The 19,553-nt window shown below is 41.7% G+C and overlaps 2 protein-coding genes across 3 annotated transcripts in view; both read right to left on the minus strand.

Annotated features, from left to right (window-relative positions):
- Positions 1 to 1,598: 1,598 nt before the first annotated feature.
- Positions 1,599 to 14,350, minus strand: MCM6 (minichromosome maintenance complex component 6). The gene is made up of 17 exons (XM_056496710.1): positions 14,176 to 14,350; positions 13,160 to 13,306; positions 12,477 to 12,587; positions 11,772 to 12,021; positions 10,964 to 11,129; positions 10,735 to 10,880; positions 9,696 to 9,846; positions 9,231 to 9,372; positions 8,809 to 8,950; positions 8,596 to 8,703; positions 7,881 to 8,036; positions 6,733 to 6,861; positions 5,745 to 5,906; positions 4,535 to 4,670; positions 4,106 to 4,273; positions 3,084 to 3,223; positions 1,599 to 2,446 (listed from the first exon to the last, which is right to left on the minus strand). The coding sequence occupies exons 1-17, from the start codon at positions 14,286 to 14,288 to the stop codon at positions 2,333 to 2,335; spliced, it is 2,481 nt and encodes an 826-aa protein (XP_056352685.1). The 5' UTR covers positions 14,289 to 14,350; the 3' UTR covers positions 1,599 to 2,332.
- Positions 14,351 to 18,322: 3,972 nt separating this feature from the next.
- The window catches only part of DARS1 (aspartyl-tRNA synthetase 1), a 36,902-nt gene continuing 35,671 nt past the window's right edge, over positions 18,323 to 19,553 (minus strand). For both annotated transcript variants that reach the window (XM_056495924.1, XM_056495925.1), the window contains one exon: positions 18,323 to 18,958. In XM_056495924.1, coding sequence (XP_056351899.1) covers positions 18,867 to 18,958 — 92 coding nt within the window. In that variant the 3' untranslated portion in view covers positions 18,323 to 18,866. The remainder of the gene's footprint in view (positions 18,959 to 19,553) is intronic.

The raw sequence follows: 19,553 nt of genomic DNA on the forward strand, positions 1-19,553 counted from the left end.
AGATAAAAAGACAGATAGATGAGCACAAAAACCACTTTCAATCAGCTTCAGAAAGGTCATGTGAAAACACTTTATGAGATGCTTATGTTTCCATTTAAGTTTAAATATCAGTTGACGTTTGCTAATACTGCCCCATTTAGAGGAATACGAAATAGGTAGATAAACCTTCCCTTTCCTTTTGGCCTTTTTCAGCTTTAGAAGAATTCCAGCATAGCTCTGGAAACCCAACAAAAGCAGTGTTATCTGCATGGCTGGGGCTGGCTCCACCATGGCTCAGGGTGTGCAGGGCAGCACACCCTCTAATCCTGGCTGGATAAAGGAAATCTGAGATGTGGCACATCACCCAGCCAGAAAAGTGACTCTGATGTGAATTCAGGCAGCAGCAACACTGTGCTTCCTCCTGCCCATTAACATCCAGGAATTTCAGTCTCATTTCTTTGCTTTCCAAAGCACTCCCTCCATCAGCCCTGAAAACACTGCTCTCCCAGTAGGGGGGGGCACATTCAGGTCACCCACCTGAACTGCTGAAGGGCAGAGATAACTCAGCTTTTCTGCATTCCAATACAGCAAAACTGAAGAGCTGAAAATATTTTTAAACCGACTAAACACAAAATTCTACATACCTATGAAATGTTGGATCTGTCTGAGAGTGCATTTCCTTTAATAATCAGAATTCTGTCTAAAGCATACCTGCAATCATCTGGGCAAATTATTGCTGTCAAGCAATATTATCTTTTAAGCTACAGCAGAAGACATCCCTCAGCATTTGCTGTTACTTAAACCGTATACAGGGATTGTAATTTGTGTACTTTGACCTTATTTGACCCGTTTGTAACTTTGATGAACCCCATGACTCCCAGATGATTTTTTTTTTTTTCAGCTAAAGAGCTCACTATAACATTGTGCTGAGTTTTCTGAACAAGTTCCCCCCACTCTGATGTCTGGATAGCAAGTTTAAAAATTAACTTTACAGCACCACCTGCTGTTGACTTTTCAGTAGAACTGCATTAACTCAAAAAACCCCTCTCAGCCTACTGAACTGGGGAAAGAAGCAGAAAAAAATATTTTCTCCTACATGAAAAGTATTTATTTTCAAACAAAGATTGAGAGGAGGGGAGGGGGAAAACACATAATGAAGGCCAAACATCTTACTATTGTTATTTAAAAGTAAAGGAACAATATAGAATCACATCAAAGTGTTGCTGCAGGTAGGTGGCTATTTTTAATGAAATATAGAACTTCCCAAAATGTGGTTTATGAAAGAAATGAGTTAGAAATGAGAAGGAGAAGTTACTGCAGTTGGAGTTAGTGTCCAGTGATGGGGTAGTATTGATGACAAATATTTATGATTCCCATCACTCCTTATATAGAACTGTTATTTTTGATGATATGCTTAGTTAGACCAAGGTGTGACTCTCCAAATCTGGGAGAGACTAAGAGGAAAAGAATACCATCTTACAAACCAGCTCCATTTCTGAGACTCCTTCAGAAACAGTTACTTCACACTATTTCTAAATAAAAACATGATTTTGATATCTTGCACACATTACAAATGTTTCTAAGGTGCTGGTATCCAGTCAACAAGACAAATATACAGGTATTTTTAATTCTTAATAGATTATTTAATAATCCTGTAGTTTGCAGTAAAAAACTGAGAACAGAAATTCAAGCAAAGTTTTCTTATAGAAAGATCTACAAACAGGTTTACAAATATAGTCTTAAAAATCCCTCACAAATGGTGGCAGTTTTCAATTCACTTACAAGTCAAGACATTCATCAAGGTTGGGGTTTCTGCCCTGCGGACTTAAAGCTTTGCTTTGGGCTTGGCTATCTGCAATTTTCTACTTTACATATGCAATAGGAACCTGCACATCTTTAGTCCATCTAAAAAGAAAGAGAAGCAATCAGTTTCTCATTGTCTATTACAGGAAGTTAAAAAATCTTCTTAAATATTAAACAAGCTTTTATTTCTGTTAAGAAAAACAGTAAAAACCTATAGCCTAAAATGTCTACTAAAGAACAATGTAAAATTAATCTTATTTAAAACAAAAGCATCTACACAGCTTGATGATGAAAAAAGCTATTGGATGATTCTCCTCTGCATCCAGATGATGGCACTGAAATTCAGAGCTATCAGTGGAAATAATATATGTGTGTCATGTCTTTAAAAGCTTTCCAGGTATGCTCAGTGTAAATGAGAAATCACGTATTACTGACCACACTCTGGCACAGCCATAGAAATTTAAGGAATTAGCCATACAGCAACCCCTGCAAGAAAAGAATGCATTTTCCAACTTGTAACCAGTCAGCTCTACAATGCCATTGTCAGCCCTCAGTCCTCCAGCAGATAGTTTGGATTGACAACCAGGTATGGATCATCATCAAAAGTCTCCTCTTCTCTGGATCCTCTCAGTCCTGACTGTGACAGTTCGATCAGAATGTGGTCCTGCAACAGATAAAGATTTGTATTAAAACAAGGGCAGAGAGGTTTGTTTGTACTCCTTGAAAGGCATTTTTAAATTGGCAGGACCCCTTATTAATTACTTAACCCTTTTAATTGTGAACTCCCTCTAACAGATTCTTAACAACAGCATTCAGTGAAAATCACTTCTATGCTGTATCCCTTCTGGGAACTTTTCAGCCTAGTCTTTTCCAGTCTAATGGTTTTATGTCTTTAAAAATTAGAAGTAATTTATTTTGTCATACTTTTTCCCCCATGATGCCTTCATACCTCTCTGACTTAAGGCTATCCATTGAATACAAATTTCAATTGTAATTTTGTATCCTAATGTATAACTAATACTATAGAAATACAAAAAAAAAATCACACTTCTGTAGTGACATAGTATAGCACTTTGAACTTACACACATCTCTAATTTACTTCAGTGTTTTTTTCTGTAATTACTGTAACAGGTGTTACACAAAGAAGGCATTGATATTGCATCAGTCAATAACTGAAGAACAAAATAGATTTCTCCAAACAACAACGTATTCCATTAAAAATGAAACATTTTTAATATAAAAGTTACAACCTTTTACAAGTTAAAACCCTTTTTTGCTATCCACATATCCCTATACATACATAATGTGTAAGTCGGTGAATGACCCTCTCAATGATCTTCTTTTTATTTATTAGTTCTTCTTCAGATTCGATTTCAGATTCAATTTCCTTTAGATACCAATTAATAAGTTCACTCCTCTTTAGTGCTGTATCATCCTCTTCTGCAGAGAAAATAATTTGCATAAACAGAGTAGCAATAAACTACCACTCTAACCATAGGAGAAAAGTATTTACACATTAACATTCACAATGCTGAAGAGAGAAACATGCTTTTTAAGTTGTTTAGGAAATGTCAGACTTCAGAACTCTTTTCTTAAAGGACCACATTTTGCACAGGAAGGTGTGTCATGGTTTAATTGGAGAAAATTACATTGAAAATGGAAGCTTTCAGTTCTATGCTTTAAGTTGCTTCCAAATCCCATCAGCCTTCAGCTTCAGGAAAAACCAGTTGCAAGGACTCACACACCATTCCTCTAAGTAAGAGCTAAAGAAAAACCACTGTCACACAAAGCCAGAAGAGTCATTCTTCTACATGTACTCAGCATTTGATCAAACACTGTTCATCTCCTGACCCTTCAAAAAGCTTTAGCATTTGCTATGTGAGAACTGCATTTCATTGCAAGAGTAGCCTCACTGCAGCTGAAATATTTCAGCTTCTGAATAACTAGTCCAGCCATTTGCTTAAGACAGGTTGTGGCTGCTGACATGCATTAAAGCTTCTGCTCCAGTTTCCACTGCTGCAGACTCTTCTAGCTTGGTTACACCATTTGTGCTACAAAATCTCCTCTGGCTCTGATCTGCTGATAGATCTGAACCCTCAGCTTAAAGGGTTTTGATAAATGACTAAGATAACAGAGCTAGAAACTCCAGGAAATCTCATTTGCATCACCAGATGTAGTATTGTCATATAAGCAGAGATCTACACCTGACCTGACAAGTTTGTTGTCTCAATAGGAGTGGAAATCCCATGTACAATAGCAAGAGATGCAGTAATTGCTCCCTGACCTCAGGGTCTGCCTTCTTTGCTATAAAGGAATTCTTACCTTCCTCTGCTTTCCTGAGGTGCAGCACCAGGAGATTGGAAATCCGTCGGTACTCAGAGAAGCCCAGCCTGAGAGAAGCTTTGGGTGCAGCATCCTTGTTCACATCCTCAGAATGGCCATTGATCCCATTCACAAGACCATTGACTCCAGCTGGAGCTTCTGACTCACCTGTTTGGACACATGTCCACATTTAAAGCTGCATTTTAGCTATTTAATACTCTGAGCCACTGAAAAACCTTCCATTGACCAACCAGGTGAGTTGCTGAAGGAGGCTGAAGAAGCAAAAGAGTTAAGAACAGGGTCCAGACTTCTAGAGCTCATTAGATGAGAAGCAGGTGAGAAACTGAAGAGAAGCACATGTTCAGTCAAGGTAAGCTGTAAAGACTGGAAGGATTTCCCCTTTGAAAAATTTCTCAGTACATAATTTACCATTGACTCCATCTTGGTCCTCTTGATCCTCCATTTGCTGCTCATCATCTTGGTCTAAATTGACATCAGGAGTCTCAACTCTAATGATGGACTTATTTAAAAGTCTGAAAGCTTCCTTCACATGTTTTGGGTGAACCTGAGGAAGATTTGAAAAAACATATATTAAATAGGCACAGGGGCTCTTCTAGTTTTCCAACAGCTCCAGAAACTCATCTCTGACTCTGACAAAGGGATTTTCTACACATCTCACCTGATTAATCCTAAGCAGTAAAGACTGCAAGTTAAATTATATCCTGCTACAACTACTCCAAGGTCAAGAAAGGTTATGGAGGGAAAAGGAGCCTGATTAATCTTTCAGGATTTAGCAATCATGTGAAGTCGATAAAATTTTTACTAAGCCAAGAACATTTGGGAGAAAGATCAGTGGACCAAGAAACATGAAAGAAATGGGTCTGAACAGAGACAATATGAAGAAAAGAGATGTAATTAATGATACTCTCCTAAAGAACTGAAAAACAAAAACTGGAAAAATCATCTGTAGCTGAGCCATAAGCTAAAAGCTATCTGTTTCTTTACAGGCTGAATTCAATTTAAAAGAACTCAAAGGGTGTCCTTACACAACCAGCTAGCAAGGTTCCATTCCTGCATCTGTCACATAGTCTTTAATCAACATTTCAAAAGGCCTGCTGGGTTTGAAAGCAGGAACTAGAGGAGCAGTAATCACATCACAGTTAACAGCCAGAACACAATGTGCTTTTCAGCAGTGGTTGATGTGAGCAGGAGCTCAGATCACACACACAGGTACTCTAGGAAAGGTCCAGATACTTTGATGAACTTTGGCTTCTTAGACTGCAACCGGAAGAGAGCCAAGAGATTACAAACTGTGAAAGCTCAGGAGAGAAACTGCCAACAGCCTTGGCTGACAGCAGCAGGTGACTGTCACGATTTAATGGGTGGGAGGCTGAGAGTGCTGACACAGCTGTGATACAAAATCATGCAAGTTCTCAATTGGGACCAGCTGACCTCAGTTTTACACATTATCCCTTAAAACCAGTGTTTCTGGCATACATACTCAGACTGAGTATGACCACAATTCAAGCTCTTCTCCTTACCCACAGGACCACGTCCAATACCACAGTCAAACAGCAAATGCAGAACTGCCACACATTTCCATGAACATGTACCCAAAGTTCCATCCCAGCCCCGTTACCTCATCACAGCAGTGCATGCGGGCCATGGCCTCAGACAGGCGGATCATGCTCTCCAGCTGCCGCACCGTGATCCTCCAGGATGACTTGGTCACTCCAGAGCCGTCGCGCTGCCGCAGCCGCTTGTACTGCTCCACGATGAAGTCCTCAGACTCCTTGGATATCTGTGTGGCACCAAACAAAGTGACAGGAGTTCCAGTGGTCAGAGTATTAAAGCTTTTTCTTCTTGCTTTAGATCGGCAGCTCCCAGCCTTTGCTGTACTGGCTACTGCTTTTATCTGAAATATTCTATGCTATATACATACTCTATGACAACCACATTATGTTGAAATTACGTCGTAATAATGATTACACTTATCAATGATAATGACATTACAGTAGGCATATAGCTGCATTAATTATTTTATAGCATATTTTTTTATAATTTCTATTTTTCTGTTCCACTGATTTGTTTCCAGGCATAATTGTCTGTCCCTACTAAATTGTTATGACAAATCCAACACACAGCCCATCCAAACTGCTACTTGGATAGAACCCAAAAAAATCCATAGTTAGATCAGTTTTCCATGTTCTGTATTTTAGCAAAAAACAACGAAATAGAGGCACAATACCCTTTTAAAATAAAGACACAAACTGATTACCAGTAAGTCAATAAAATACAAAAACCTGTGCTGTAGCCATGTTGAACAACCCATGCCTTTGAGGTATGAGCAGGCCATGAAGTGACCCCTCAATTGTTCTAGACAAAGGTTAAGAACTGCCTTGGGCTACAACATGGACTGGCTGGGTTTCTGGAGTTTAGGAGCACCAGGCTCCAAACTATGCTCTGTTTTTAGGTAATAACTTGAGTTTATGGCTCCTTGCTTGAGAAAACACTACCCCAAGTGTCTTAGCATTTGCTGGAGAAAAGCCTACTGCAGAGTGAGTGTTCCTTTGGACTTCCTCAGAAAGAACAACTGTTCCACAGTTTTACTTAAAAAGTAGAATTACCTTTGGTTTAAACTGTCTTGCAAACAGCAGATACCTTCGGATGTCATCCAAGGAATAGACACGGTCAACAGACTCCTCCACTCGGGAATGCAGATCCACGATGCGCCGGGCAATGGCGTAATCTGTCACCTGGGATAATGGGGCTGGGTCAGGACCTTGCACAGCATCAGCCAAAGAGTAAAGCAACAGCTCTATTCTTCCTTCCCAATCACCCTGCTCACTCGTAATCCTCATGGCAGAGCTAGCCCTTCCAGAAGCCAAACTCTCTGCCAGGAGGTCCAGGAGAATGGCCTGGTGGTTTTTAATACAAGGAAACAGAGCAGAGGAGGGATAAAAGGCAGTTTTAAGATTTATAACCTCTTGGAACTCTCCTGGGTTACAAGTTGGCCAGAGAACACGCAGAAAGCAGCACTTTGCAGTGTGGGAACTTTCTTCCCTTTCAGCCTGCTCGTCTCTCTCACCAGTCCCTTCTCAATTAGATAATCACCCTGGGCAGAACAGTGGCTAAACCAACATTAATCTCTGGATCTCATGCATTCCCAAGGCAAATGCACATAGACAGGCGGCAGCAGTCTCAGCCTTAGTGACCAGCCATTTGTAAAAATGACTAATGGTGTTAGTTTGCAGGTCAAACCACTACAGGATGAAAAAGCAGTGTCCTTGTATTCAGCAAAGCATGTTCAAATTTGTACTGCCAGCTTTTAGCTGCACAGAGAGAGCAGAAAAGCAGGAGCAAGACACTCTCATGAGATTTGCTTCACTCAAAATTGCAGAGGGCCACCAAGATGGTCAGAGGGCAGGAGAACATGATGTAGAAGAGCCAGGTCTGCTCAGCTTGAAAGGAAAACAACTGCTTTACTGGCCAGCATAGATGTAATAAATCCAAAGTTCTTGGGTAAGAGGCAACCCACCTGAACTGAACCATGAGAAATTCTTAGATATAAAAGTTACTATTTTCTGAACACATGAGAGTTGTCACAGATTGCAGGGACCTGGAGAGACTGCAGAATCTCGATCCTTGGAGATCAAAACCCACCAGGTCAAGTCTTGGCAAACTGCTCTCAATGATCTGGTTCAGTGGAAGGTCAGATTAGAGACCTCAAAGGACCTTTTCTGACATAAACTATTCTATAATTCCTTAAAATTACCTCATTACATTCATCCACAAGGATGAAGAAGAGATCAAAGCGGGACATGATGGGAGCTGACAGGTTGATGTTTTGTTTCAGTGACTTGGATCTGTCATAGCGGCCACCAACTGGGTTTGCTGCAGCCAAAATGGAGGTCCTGGCATTCAGAGTAGCCTGACAGTGGGAAAAAGTAAATTGAAATAAAGCTGTATCTGTGACCACTTCATAAACCAACTCATTGCAACTAAAATGGGTCAGCATAACACTTTTTAGATGGAGTTCAATGCAGGTTTACAACAACCTCAAAAGCACCCAAACTCACCAACAAGCCCTTTCTGAACAGGTCTCTGCCCTGAGACCCAGTCTGATGATCAATATTGAAACACTGCTTCACTCTTGCCAATAATACTGACACAAGCCCTTAAAATTGCTTTTCACAAGATCCTGTTTTGCTACAAACACACACCATTCCGTTACCTTTTTTTGGGGTTACTTAAAGGTTAGGCTTTTCCCAGTTTCTGTTTCCTTTGCACTACTATCTCTTTTTAACTCTCAGTAATATTTCTGATCTTCTTTGGGTATGTGCCATAAAAACTTTGCAACAACTGATCTCTGTCCTGCCACAGTGAGGCAGCTGCAGAGGTGACATGAAGATCTGGCAGGTGAAATCACATCAGTACATGTAACAAGCAGTCAGGTGATGCTACAGACTACAAAGAGTAGTGCAATCTACCTTGACTCCAGCTTTAGTAATGGATATTGTCTGCTGCTCCATTGCCTCATGAATGGCTACTTGATCCCGCACATCCATCTTGTCAAATTCATCAATGCAACAAACCCCCTACAGCAGAAAAATGAACAAAAAAGCATCACCAAGACAATTTAGGGCTCTCATTAATCAAGCTCATTCTAGGAATGCAGGAATCTCTCCCCTTCCCAGACTCACATTATCTGCCAGCATCAGTGCTCCAGCCTCAATGACAAACTCGTGGGACTCCTCATCTTTCACCACAGCCGCCGTCAGACCTGCGGCGCTGGAGGCTTTGCCGCTGGTGTACACAGCACGGGGACTGAACTCATCCACGTGCCTGAGGAAAAGAGTAATAAAACCTCCAGCATTTTTTCTATCTCTGATATTTTTAAATGTGTAATTAATTTTTATTTTTAATATTCAACACCCTTTGAAAACATTTGGAAATTCATATGTTGTGATTGCTTTAGCCCAGTTCAAATACTTCAACCACATCCACACAATTTCTGGGAAATATTCTACTTCCCTTTCCTATGTTTAACACAGAAAAAGGCACAGTGCACATTGATAGCTCTAGTCACACTGGACAAGATTTAAATACTGGGTCTTGGACTTACTTTAAAAACTGACTCTTGGCTGTACTTGGATCACCAACAACACAAACATTGATGTCCCCACGCAATGAAGTGCCTTCTGAAGTGGTCTTGGGAACTCCTCCAAAGAGCATCAGCAGGACCCCACGTTTTACTTCATCATTACCTGCCCCAGAAAAGACATTAAACTAAATATCCAAAGAAAACACCACAATTTTCCTATTTAAAGACATCTTCTTCTCACAAGAATTTTAGAGCATTTGGGCACATCCGCTCAAAATTCACCGGTTTGCAGGCCTTAATGATTAAACACCACAAATACTCAGAAAGTAGATTTTTCTCTTCTAGCACTACCAGTGTTGTGGGGGGGAGAGTTTGTGGTAGCTAGCAAAGAGCTTTCAACCTTTCCCAAAAATTACCGACACAGCAAAAGGAATTAATATTTACACAAGTAAAATCTTCCTTCTCTGAGGCCACAAACATTCTTACCATGGATAGTGGGGAAGAGGCTGGTGCACAGATTATGGTAAAGGTTCTTATCTTGGCTCATTTCAAAAACCTTTTCCCACTCTTTCACAGACATTTGGTTTTTAATGCTTTCTGCAGTCTGTTCTTCATCTCGGAGCTCTTTTCCACCAAACTAAATCAAGGAAATAAAGCAGCAATAAAAATAATTAAGTTACTAATGAATGTTAGCACTGCAGGTAAGTCACAAAAACTTGCTCTGAAATCTAGATACGTGGGGAATACACTTTGAAAAGCTGCCCTTAGGCTAAGTAACCTCATCACCTCATACCTTTAAAAACCAATAGCCAATTTCCTAGCAGGCAAAATCAATGGTGTAACTTCAGTTAGTGAGAAAACCCCAAGTGAGTTGCTTTTACAGAGATTAAAAAAAAGAGAAAAACCAGTACGACTTCCTTTGACTAAAATCGTCTTTGTAAGCATTGTTACATCAACTGGATCTTCCAAGGTCTTTTGTTGCTCTGAAATGGGGGCCAGAAACTTCTACTCCCAGAACATACCAGATATTCTTTTTATGCTATGTGATGCTGATGCTGTTAGCAGAATGACAGATTACAGTACCACACCATGCCAAAACCAAGATGTAGTCAGTATTACTCATGTTGCAGTAACATCCCAAGATGTCACTTGATAAACTAGAGGGAACAAAAAGGATCTCTGCTTTTCCTGTGACAAAATGCAGCAACAGGACTTCCTGGAAGAAAAGGAAATGCTGCAGAAATGGATGAAAGTTGAATGAACTACACATGCCAGTTAGCTGTTTAGAACAAACTGTAATACTGGCAAATAATTGTATCTGTGAAAGATGCTATGAGCAGCAAGAACAAAAAAAGAACCTTGCTATGTAAATTCAATGAGAATATAAAGACAGTCAAACCAACATGGAAAGGTGGCATACAATGCACACTTAAAGCTTTACCCATTCCTGCTCCCTAATTTGAGGGAAAACCATACAGAACAGAAATCACCAACACCTTTAAGCCTCCTTTCTCTGCAGACTCACCCGTGGATTTGTTGGTGCAACATAACAAGCCAGAAAGACAAGCTTATAGGAGAGCTCCCGGACCCCGAGGGCACGCAGTCCGCGGATGCCTTCGGTTTCGTAGCCCTCTGTCCCTGTCACCCGCGAGCCGGTCTCTGCGCGCAGCCCTGCCAGGGAAACGGCAGTCAGGACAGTGGCTCCCAGCACCAGTGGGAAGGACACCTCATGGAGATCATGGGTAGTGACAAACCTGGTGTGGAGAGCTGGGACACGTCAGGCACGACAATCAGCGAGCCGGTGAAGTCACATTTGTCACCTGCCTGGGCAGACTCCACGGCCTCCGCGCGCAGGATCACCTCCAGGCTGCGCGGGATGCTGCCGCGCGGCAGCTCGCCCTGCGTCTCCTGGATGCGCACCTGGCAGCGACAGAAGGGTCAACACCAGCACGGCACCAGACCTGAAACTGCTTCAACTGCTACACTGCTAACAGATGTGCTAAACAGCATCTGACTGCTGCCATCCACATCAATCCCTCTGACAATGCGACAAACAAACAAAAATCCCTTCAGTAATCAGCATCTAAGGAGTCCTCGAGCACATTAGAGGATCTACAAGGGCCACAGTGACAATTCTGAAAAGTAACCTGAAAAATTCAGTTAATGTGACTGACATAAAATACAGTTGTGGGATGTGAAGTGCTGAGGATTTGGGAGAGTAAATCAACTTGGAAGAGCAAGACTGCAGATACCCATAAGCACCTCTTTTCATACTTGTGTAAAGCAGCTACACGTGATGTACTGGCAACATAAGACTAACTCTGGCTTGAATATGTGGGGTTTCAGTGGCTTACTTGGACAATAAATGTCATACAACAAAACCATTCTTAAACGTAAGTCTTCCTGAGACAGGAAGAAACCTTTTGCAGAAATTGCAGTGCCTCTTCTTGAGATCCTTTCTTGACACTGACAGAACAAAAATTAACCATCTTCAATGTGTAGAAGTACAAACACCTTCCAACTACCACAGGAACATTACCCCTTACAACATCACCCCTGTACCTTTTGGAAATCAACAAATCTTGATTTGTTTGTGTCCAGCAGGAATCTCCTTCTGTTGGCACAGACTGGGTTTCTGCAGATGTTTGGCTGGGTGTATTTGAATTGCTGCTCCACATCTTTGATCACTGTCTGGCAGTCGAGGCACAGGAAGGTTCCACTGACCAGCTCTGGATGGACGGGGTGGGTACGAACCACCTGCCCACTGATGCGCAGAAGGGAGCCAATTTTTGCTGAAGTCAGTTCTCGAATTCTGTTTAAAACAGAAATTCACAAGGATTAAATTATTCAGTTAACAATTTTAGGCCCAGAGTACTAAGACACAATATAGTGTCACTGACTAAAGAACTGGTGTAACAAACAAAAGAAACAAACTTACTACAATATATTCTCATTTTAGATTAATACTGAAGGTCAAACTAAAGCAAAAGTTTGCATTGATACTTCAAAACCAACACACCAAATTTTTTTTTAATAAGAGAGGTTACACTAGTTTCTGAAATATGATGAATTTAAGTATCTGAGTGTGATTTACATAGGAAAAACTGTGTCAAAAAATCTCCTGCACAAGATCAGGAAAATTTGTCACATCTGTACTGGCCAACTGCACATTTCACACCACATAACCAAAACACTTTCAGCATGCTTTGATACGTTTTCCCCTGGTAGTAAAACAGCACAAGTTTCTGGAATTGATAATCATCTTACTTGTGTCTGGTAGGCAGGTCCTGGAATGCAACATAAAAGTCTTTGTTTGAAGGAACATTTCCGTGGTCTCTAGCAAAAGTCTTTGTTGCTCGACACAAGTATGGATAAACCCTGAAATATGGGAAAAAAAGTTCAAAGTTTAGAGAAGCTATCAAAAAGCCTTCTCTCCTTTAGATGACATCAAAGGCTTGTATCAATTTCCAGGATTCTAATGCTATGTTGTATAACCCCAAAAAAAACCACTCTAAATATGCTAAATGTGAGATCACGGCATAGTAACGTTATTTGCACTATTGCTTGATAATAGACTTTTTAAAGTCTCATTTTATGACACTTTTATCCTTATGTTAAGGATAAAGCCAAGTTGGTCAAAGTAAGTGACCAACTCAATAATATATTGTCAGAGCATGAAATTTTAGAGTTCGTTCTGTATTCTCATACTGACCACCTAATTCTTTACCATAATAAATGCAATTATATTGTTAACGCATGGTTTCCAGAAAGGAATCCACTGAGAAATGTTTTTAGCCAGTAAAAAAAAAGAAAAATCTTAAATACAAGCTTTTGCAGAACGCAGAAAGAAGTTAAGCCTCTTATTTTTTTACATAAACACAAAACATTACGGGCCTGAGACTCCAGCAGAGCACAGCTTTACCTGAAAAAAAACCCAATCCACATTTTACCTGTAGAATTCCTCCTGAATAGTGGTAGAGAGCTGCTGATTGAACTGCTCCAAATCTGCAAAGCTGACAATCAGTGTGTTCCGCTCTGGACGGATCAGTTCTTCAGCATCTCGCAAGTACTTGACCTCCCCATCGCTGTTCTGGAACCTGAAAGTGATTCAGGAAAACATTTCAGTCACAAACCAGGCAGCAAATGAATACTTCTAAACCCAAGAGAAATAACAGAGATAAAAGGATCACTTACATTTAGGCATCCCACAGTCCCTTGCAAAGACGTTTTCCAACATTATTTTTATTTCTACCCCCTTGCTACATCTGCTCTATCCACACCCTAGCACAGACACACCAGGCTGACATTTCATACAGCAGGAGAGTTGTCCCAGTGCCAGACAAAATTTAATTTAAGGTTTAACAATGGCTCTGCACCAGCAAACAAGGTTTTGTTTCCTCTGGGTGATGTTGATGGTTTCCTTATTTGATACAGATGGGCCCCTCAGGAGGCAAAGTGCAGGGAGCCAGATGTATTAACATGTAACACTCAAGCCGTGGAAAGGGTTTTCAACATAGCTGTGACAAAACCCTGTTAAATGGGACCAAATGCACCTTAAAAGCCATATAACCATAGAATGATTTGGTTTGGATGGGATTTTAAGATAATCTCGTTTCAACCCCCTGGCACGGGCAGGAACACCTTCCACTACACAAGACTTTCGAAAGCCATATTCAGCCTGGTCTTGGACACTTCCAGGACATCCCGACTTCTCTGGGCATCGTTTCCCCGGAAACTCTCCGAGAAGGGTTTTGCCTACCGGGAGAGCACCGTGCTGCCTTCCTACAGGTTCCTCTAGGCAGAGCCTAAGACCACAATAGAGCTTTTCCGGCTGAACGCCAAGGGGAGGGGGCATCAGGCCCTGACATGATCTCGCCAAATGGCGGCCCCTCCGAGAGGCAATGCCGGCCCGTCACCCGCTGCCGGCCCTGCCCGCCCGCCGCCAGGCCCGGCCCCCGGCACTCACTCCTCTAGGAAGTCCAAGAACAACTTCTGGCACTTCTCGGCCACTTCATCGCGGACCTGCTGGTGCTGCGGCGCCGCGCCCGCGCCCCCCACGGCCGCCGCTGCCAGATCCATCCCGATCGCTGCCGCTGGCCCGGCCCGGTCCCACAGCGGTTCGCGCCAGTCCGCGCACCACGTGGGCCGCGCGTCCGCCGCGCCGGCCAATCGGCGGCTGCCGTGGCGCAGAGCCCCGCCCCTCGCGGCCGTTTTCGCGCCAAAGGCGAGGGGCGGGCCGGACTGAGGGCGGGGTCTGAGGCGGCAGCGCCGGGCACCGAGGTGCGCAGTCCGCGACAGCGGACAGAGCTTTGTCAGTGAGCTGCTCAGTGCTGCGGGCGGCTTAGAGCCGTGCCAGAGCGCCACAATGTTTCCCCCTGAGACACAGAGGCACAGAATGCTAAGGGGTTGTAAGGGACCTTAAAGATCATCTAGTCCCAACCCACCTGCCATGTGAGGGACACCTCCCACTCGACCATGTAGCTCAGGGCCTTATATCCAACCTGGTCTTGAACCCTGTCAGGGATGGGGAATCCACAACCTCCCTAAACAACCCGTTCCACTGTCCCACCATGCTCACAGTTAAATTCCCCTTTTCCAATTTGTTTCAATTCCTCTTGTCCTGTCACTACAGTTCTTGACAAAGAGTCTTCCCTGTAGCCCCTCCAGTTACTGGAAGGTTGCTAGAAGGTCTCCAAACAACCTTCTCTGATCTAGGCTCAACAGGCCCAACTTTCTCAGCCTTTTGCTGAGGTGCTCCACTCCTTTTATCAATTTCATGGCCCCCTCATAGACTTGCTGCAAGAGTTTCATGTACTTCTTATGCTGGGGAATCAGCATAAGAGAATCCATGGGGAATCCATGCTGCAGTGAAGCTTCCACAGCACTGTTCTAGCCAGGAAGAAATCAGCTATGGTAGCTGGAGTTAAAATTACTGGTGTGGCCAGGGCACTGCTGAGGAATCCCCAAGCCAGGGAATCCCCACAATGTGTGCAGGAGGTACTTGCGCAGCTGCTCTATGAAGAGACTCATGCCATGGAGCATCTCCAGCTTTTGAAGAGCTGGCCCAGGTGGAAAGGGTGTAAGCTACCCCAGGTGAGGGTCAGGCCACAGTCTGGACACTTGGCTCCTCATTGGCACCATTGTAGGATGGTTGAAGGCAACATTTGCCAAGCAGTGCCATGGCTGACAGCCATTCCCGAATGGCAGCTGCTGGCACACGGCGCCTGCCAGCAGGAACCACTTCAACATCTATGAAAAATTGCTTACAATTGCTCTGCCACCTGCAAAGTCATTAATCTCTGCCTAAACTGGGAATTTTGCTGTAATTAAAGCAGCTAAGGGCTCTTTTTCAGTTTTGAAACCCTTTCAGAAGTGCCAGCAAGCAGCAGCCTCCTGCAGCAGTGTGTTCATGTTACAGTACACTTGCCATGTAGTGAACAGAGACTTAACTGCAAAATGGTGAAGAAAATAAGAGACTTGTAGAACTAACTTGGTAATTTTTAAAACACTTGAGTAAATTCCATTTTTGTGAGATCATACTAGGAAAAAATGTGCACAAGTTGGTTGTGAGGCTTGTTTTAAAAGAAACAATCCATCCTAGATGATTTCTCTCTCTCATAAAAAAAAAAAAAAAAAAAAAAAAAAAAGAATCTACTATTACCCAAGGAAGAAACAGTTAATTAAAATCTGTTTGGGATAGTTTCTGGAACCCCAGTACAAACCAGAGTCCAAGGCAGCCATATGGTGTTCCACAATGGACATTGTCAAGGCATTCTCTTCTATCACTTGCTTTCACATGCAATGGTGTCCAATATGTCTGGAATTGACAGGCACCAGGTGAAACCACAAAGTTTTCTTGCTTTCCCTTCCTCCTGCCCTGGCCCACTGGGCAGGGAGCAAGCAGCTGGGATGTGCTGCCCACCAGGGTTCCCCCAGCAGGTGTGGGCAGCCATTGGGAGCCAGGCCTGCACTTGGCTGCCAAAAGAACAGCCTGAGTCCTCCTTCCCACTGGGCAGATTCAGACAGCTCAGTGAACACAGATGGGTTTTCACAGGAAAATTGTGCAGTTAAACTTCAGAAGCAAACTGACACTTTGTTTTGAGCAGACTCACTCCCTGGCTATTCTAAACCAGTATGTTTTATAGTTTCTACTCTAATTACCATCTGTATATAATGAAACAGAACAAAACCAAAACCATTTTACCTGGCAGAAAGGCAGCAGCAATGTGGACTCTTTGTAAACTGGTAAACTTCCTGCAAGTTACTGGAAATAAAGCACAGTACAAGTTTTACTTTTCGAGAACTATTACAGCAGACTTGCTACCTATCAAAACACCATAAAGGTCTTCCAGACCTTCATTATTTCCAGGGTTTCAAACTAAGTTCTAACACTCTACAGCTCCCATTGAAGTATCCTGTTGAGATGACATTCAGGACAAACGCATTTTGCATTTTGATTTATGATCATAATTATTTTCTGTTAGGTAAGAGAGGCTGCATGAAAGGATTCAGCATACAAAGGAACTGGGGCCTCCATCTGAATTCTTGTTCTTGTGCAGTTACTGTGAATGAATCAAACTACAGCATGAGTTTGAATAACTCCTAACAGAATTGGTATAAGTACAGTTTTTACAGGTACGTATGCACAACACTTGCTGCCAAATCTAGAGCAAGAAACAGCACCCAGGGTGTTTTTTTTTTTTGTGGACAGGAAATTTAAGTCAGTAATTTTGCTCCTGGTTAGAAGAATGCACATCTGAAGTGGAATATATTACCAGTTCTGTATGAACAAATGTAATCAAATTAAATTCATTCCAGTTGGCTTAGCTAAATAAACAACTGTTTTGAAACTTGGATTCATCAGCAGTAAGTCTGTGACAATGAGCTGTCTTTATAATCCACTTAGCTTTGCAAAGTACAACTGATTACAGTGTAAGATTTTCAAGTTAACAATCTAGGGAAGATTCCACAGTAAATTATTAACAACACACGCATGAGCAAAGTTGCTAAGTGTTATTCCTTGAATTGTGTGACTTCTAAACAAAGTTTAACTTCTACATTTCCAGTATTTTACCTGACTGACCTTTAGTATGATTGTTTTCTAATGGAGAACTCTTGTCATAAGACATTAAAATTAAGTCTTGTTCAATGGCAGCTGCAAAGATGATTTGCCCTTTTGTGAAACTCCACACAATTTATACAGAGCCTCACTGACCTTTCTGTAGCATAACCAATATGTGACTTCCCTGACATTTAAAAATCAAGGTAGCAACAATAACACAGACCATCCACCGTACCTCCTACTGAAAGCCTAATCATATAAAATGTTAAACAAAAATTAAGTCAGGAGTTAGAAATATGTATGATTATTACAGCAACTATTGCAGTACCCAAGTCAGGAATTTAATCCTTTGCTCTTTGGCAGCAACATTTACAAACTGCTTTAAACTTGAAAACTAACTCTCAGATGCAGTCTACAAAAGGAACTTTCAGATACACTGGTGCCTCTCCAAATGCAGGGAACATTCTCTGGCTTGGGAGGATGAGGATGATGAGAAGTAGATTCGTGCACTGCTGCAAATTGAGGAGTTCAAGTAAATGAATAATCTGAGAAAAAGTATGTGTAGAAAGAATTTCAGAAGTACTCTGATTTACAAAAACAGTTTCTCTAAGTGTACAAAGTTGGGCTGTTCACAGCATTTATACATAATAAAACACCCTGAAAGAAGTTGGCTTAAATAATTTGGGGTTTTTTTCCTTGGTAAAAGATGCATTAAATCCTTGTTTTTTTGTTATGTCAGAGGCTGGGTCAGGGAGGAAAACACATGACCTGCTCTCAAACTCACTATCCATTTATTTTCTGAAAATATTATATATATCACTTGTGTATTCCATAGGCATGTGTAAACTTGCAACCATTCTCAAATAGTAACATAAAATAAAGACCAGGCCTATGGCTTCTATACAGCTTTCAAAAAAAAAAAGGGAGAAGACAGTAAATAAATTTACACTGTAGACAGTTGTTGCATCAGTAAGAAAAAACAAAACAAAAAAGCCTTATTGATTCATTATCTTGTGAGGATACTAAGTAAAGAAAACCAGACAGATTTGCATCTGATTTACTTTGAGAGCTTTATTTCAACCTATTTTAACAACTTCTTATGAAGATTTCTTGTTAAGAACATTCTCACCTGCTTCCCTACCTGACACTCCTGTAAATTATCAACTGGCTGATCTCTCCAGATCCTTAACTTGCAAGTATCTAGTCACTTTATCTTGGAGCCAGTACTTCAGAATATTCAGTCTTGCTGACATAAGTTAAAAAAGCAAAATGGTTATTGCATAATTTATTAAAATGTTTAGAAAAATGGTACAATTTAATGTGACACTAAAATACTAATTCAAAGTATTCCATTTTCATTAAAAATGTGCAGTTGCCAATACAAAGAGTCTTGATCTGTTAAAATATTTTCCTTTAAATAAACAACTAAGGATAAAAAAAATTACTGTGGCACTTGAATAAAGGAAAATTTTGTTTTTAATTGCATATCATAATGCTCAAATTAAACAACACACGTTCAGCAGCAGCAGGGGCTATGCCTGCAGTCAGATGCTATTTGTAGGGCAGAGCACTCCCAAGTCTCAGAGCAGCTCCTGTCAGGGCGTCAGGCGTTTGGGATCCCTCGGGAACATGGAGGTCTGACGGACGTTGTGCAGCCCCAGGTACAGCATGGTCACTCTCTCCAGCCCTACAGCAGATGAAAACAGCCCATCAGCACTGTCAGTCTGTGTTCCAAGCCCCAAAGGAGCCAGCCCCACACAGCAGTGTGAGCACAGCCCATGACATTTCCTAATCCTTGGGGCTGTAAGCACCCCAGCCACAATGGGTGGATTTTTTCCACACACCTCCTGTGTTAAGGTTTCCTCTTGGAACACCTTGAAGCCAGTGTTAATTCTCGTAGCATCTCCTGTTTGGCTGGTACTCTGCCATGAGGACTATCTACTCTGAAGAAAAGATGCAGCTTCAGCTTCCTTTATGTCAGTTCTGACTGCCCTAAATTATTTTGGATTACCTGCACTACACCTTCATCAAATACACAGTGGCTGCTGCTATGATGGTGACTTTCATAAATCCATATATAATACATTATTTTCTTGCTTCCTTAAATTTTCCTCATTGGTCAAATTTGAAAGTGATGTGCCTGGCTAGTGAGGTGGCACTTTGTCTTGTGATCAGCTTCTTTTTAAACTCACCAGACTGTGCCATTAGTATTTTGCTTATTAATTTTATGATGATCATTAATTTTGAGCTCCTCTCCTTAAATTCTCCAGCCCCACAGATTT

The sequence above is a fragment of the Oenanthe melanoleuca genome, chromosome 7 (genome assembly GCF_029582105.1).
Source record: "Oenanthe melanoleuca isolate GR-GAL-2019-014 chromosome 7, OMel1.0, whole genome shotgun sequence".
NCBI lineage: Eukaryota > Metazoa > Chordata > Aves > Passeriformes > Muscicapidae > Oenanthe > Oenanthe melanoleuca.

Excerpts from the sequence above, each read along its gene's own strand:
- MCM6 (XM_056496710.1), bottom strand. The coding sequence starts at position 14,288 with ATGGATCTGGCAGCGGCGGCCGTGGGGGGCGCGGGCGCGGCGCCGCAG. Across the intron at positions 4,671-5,744 it reads GCATGCACTGCTGTGATGAG|GTTCACCCAAAACATGTGAA; the intron begins GTAACGGGGCTG and ends AATCTTCCTCAG. Across the intron at positions 2,447-3,083 it reads TTCACCGACTTACACATTAT|GACCACATTCTGATCGAACT; the intron begins GTATGTATAGGG and ends TATCTGTTGCAG.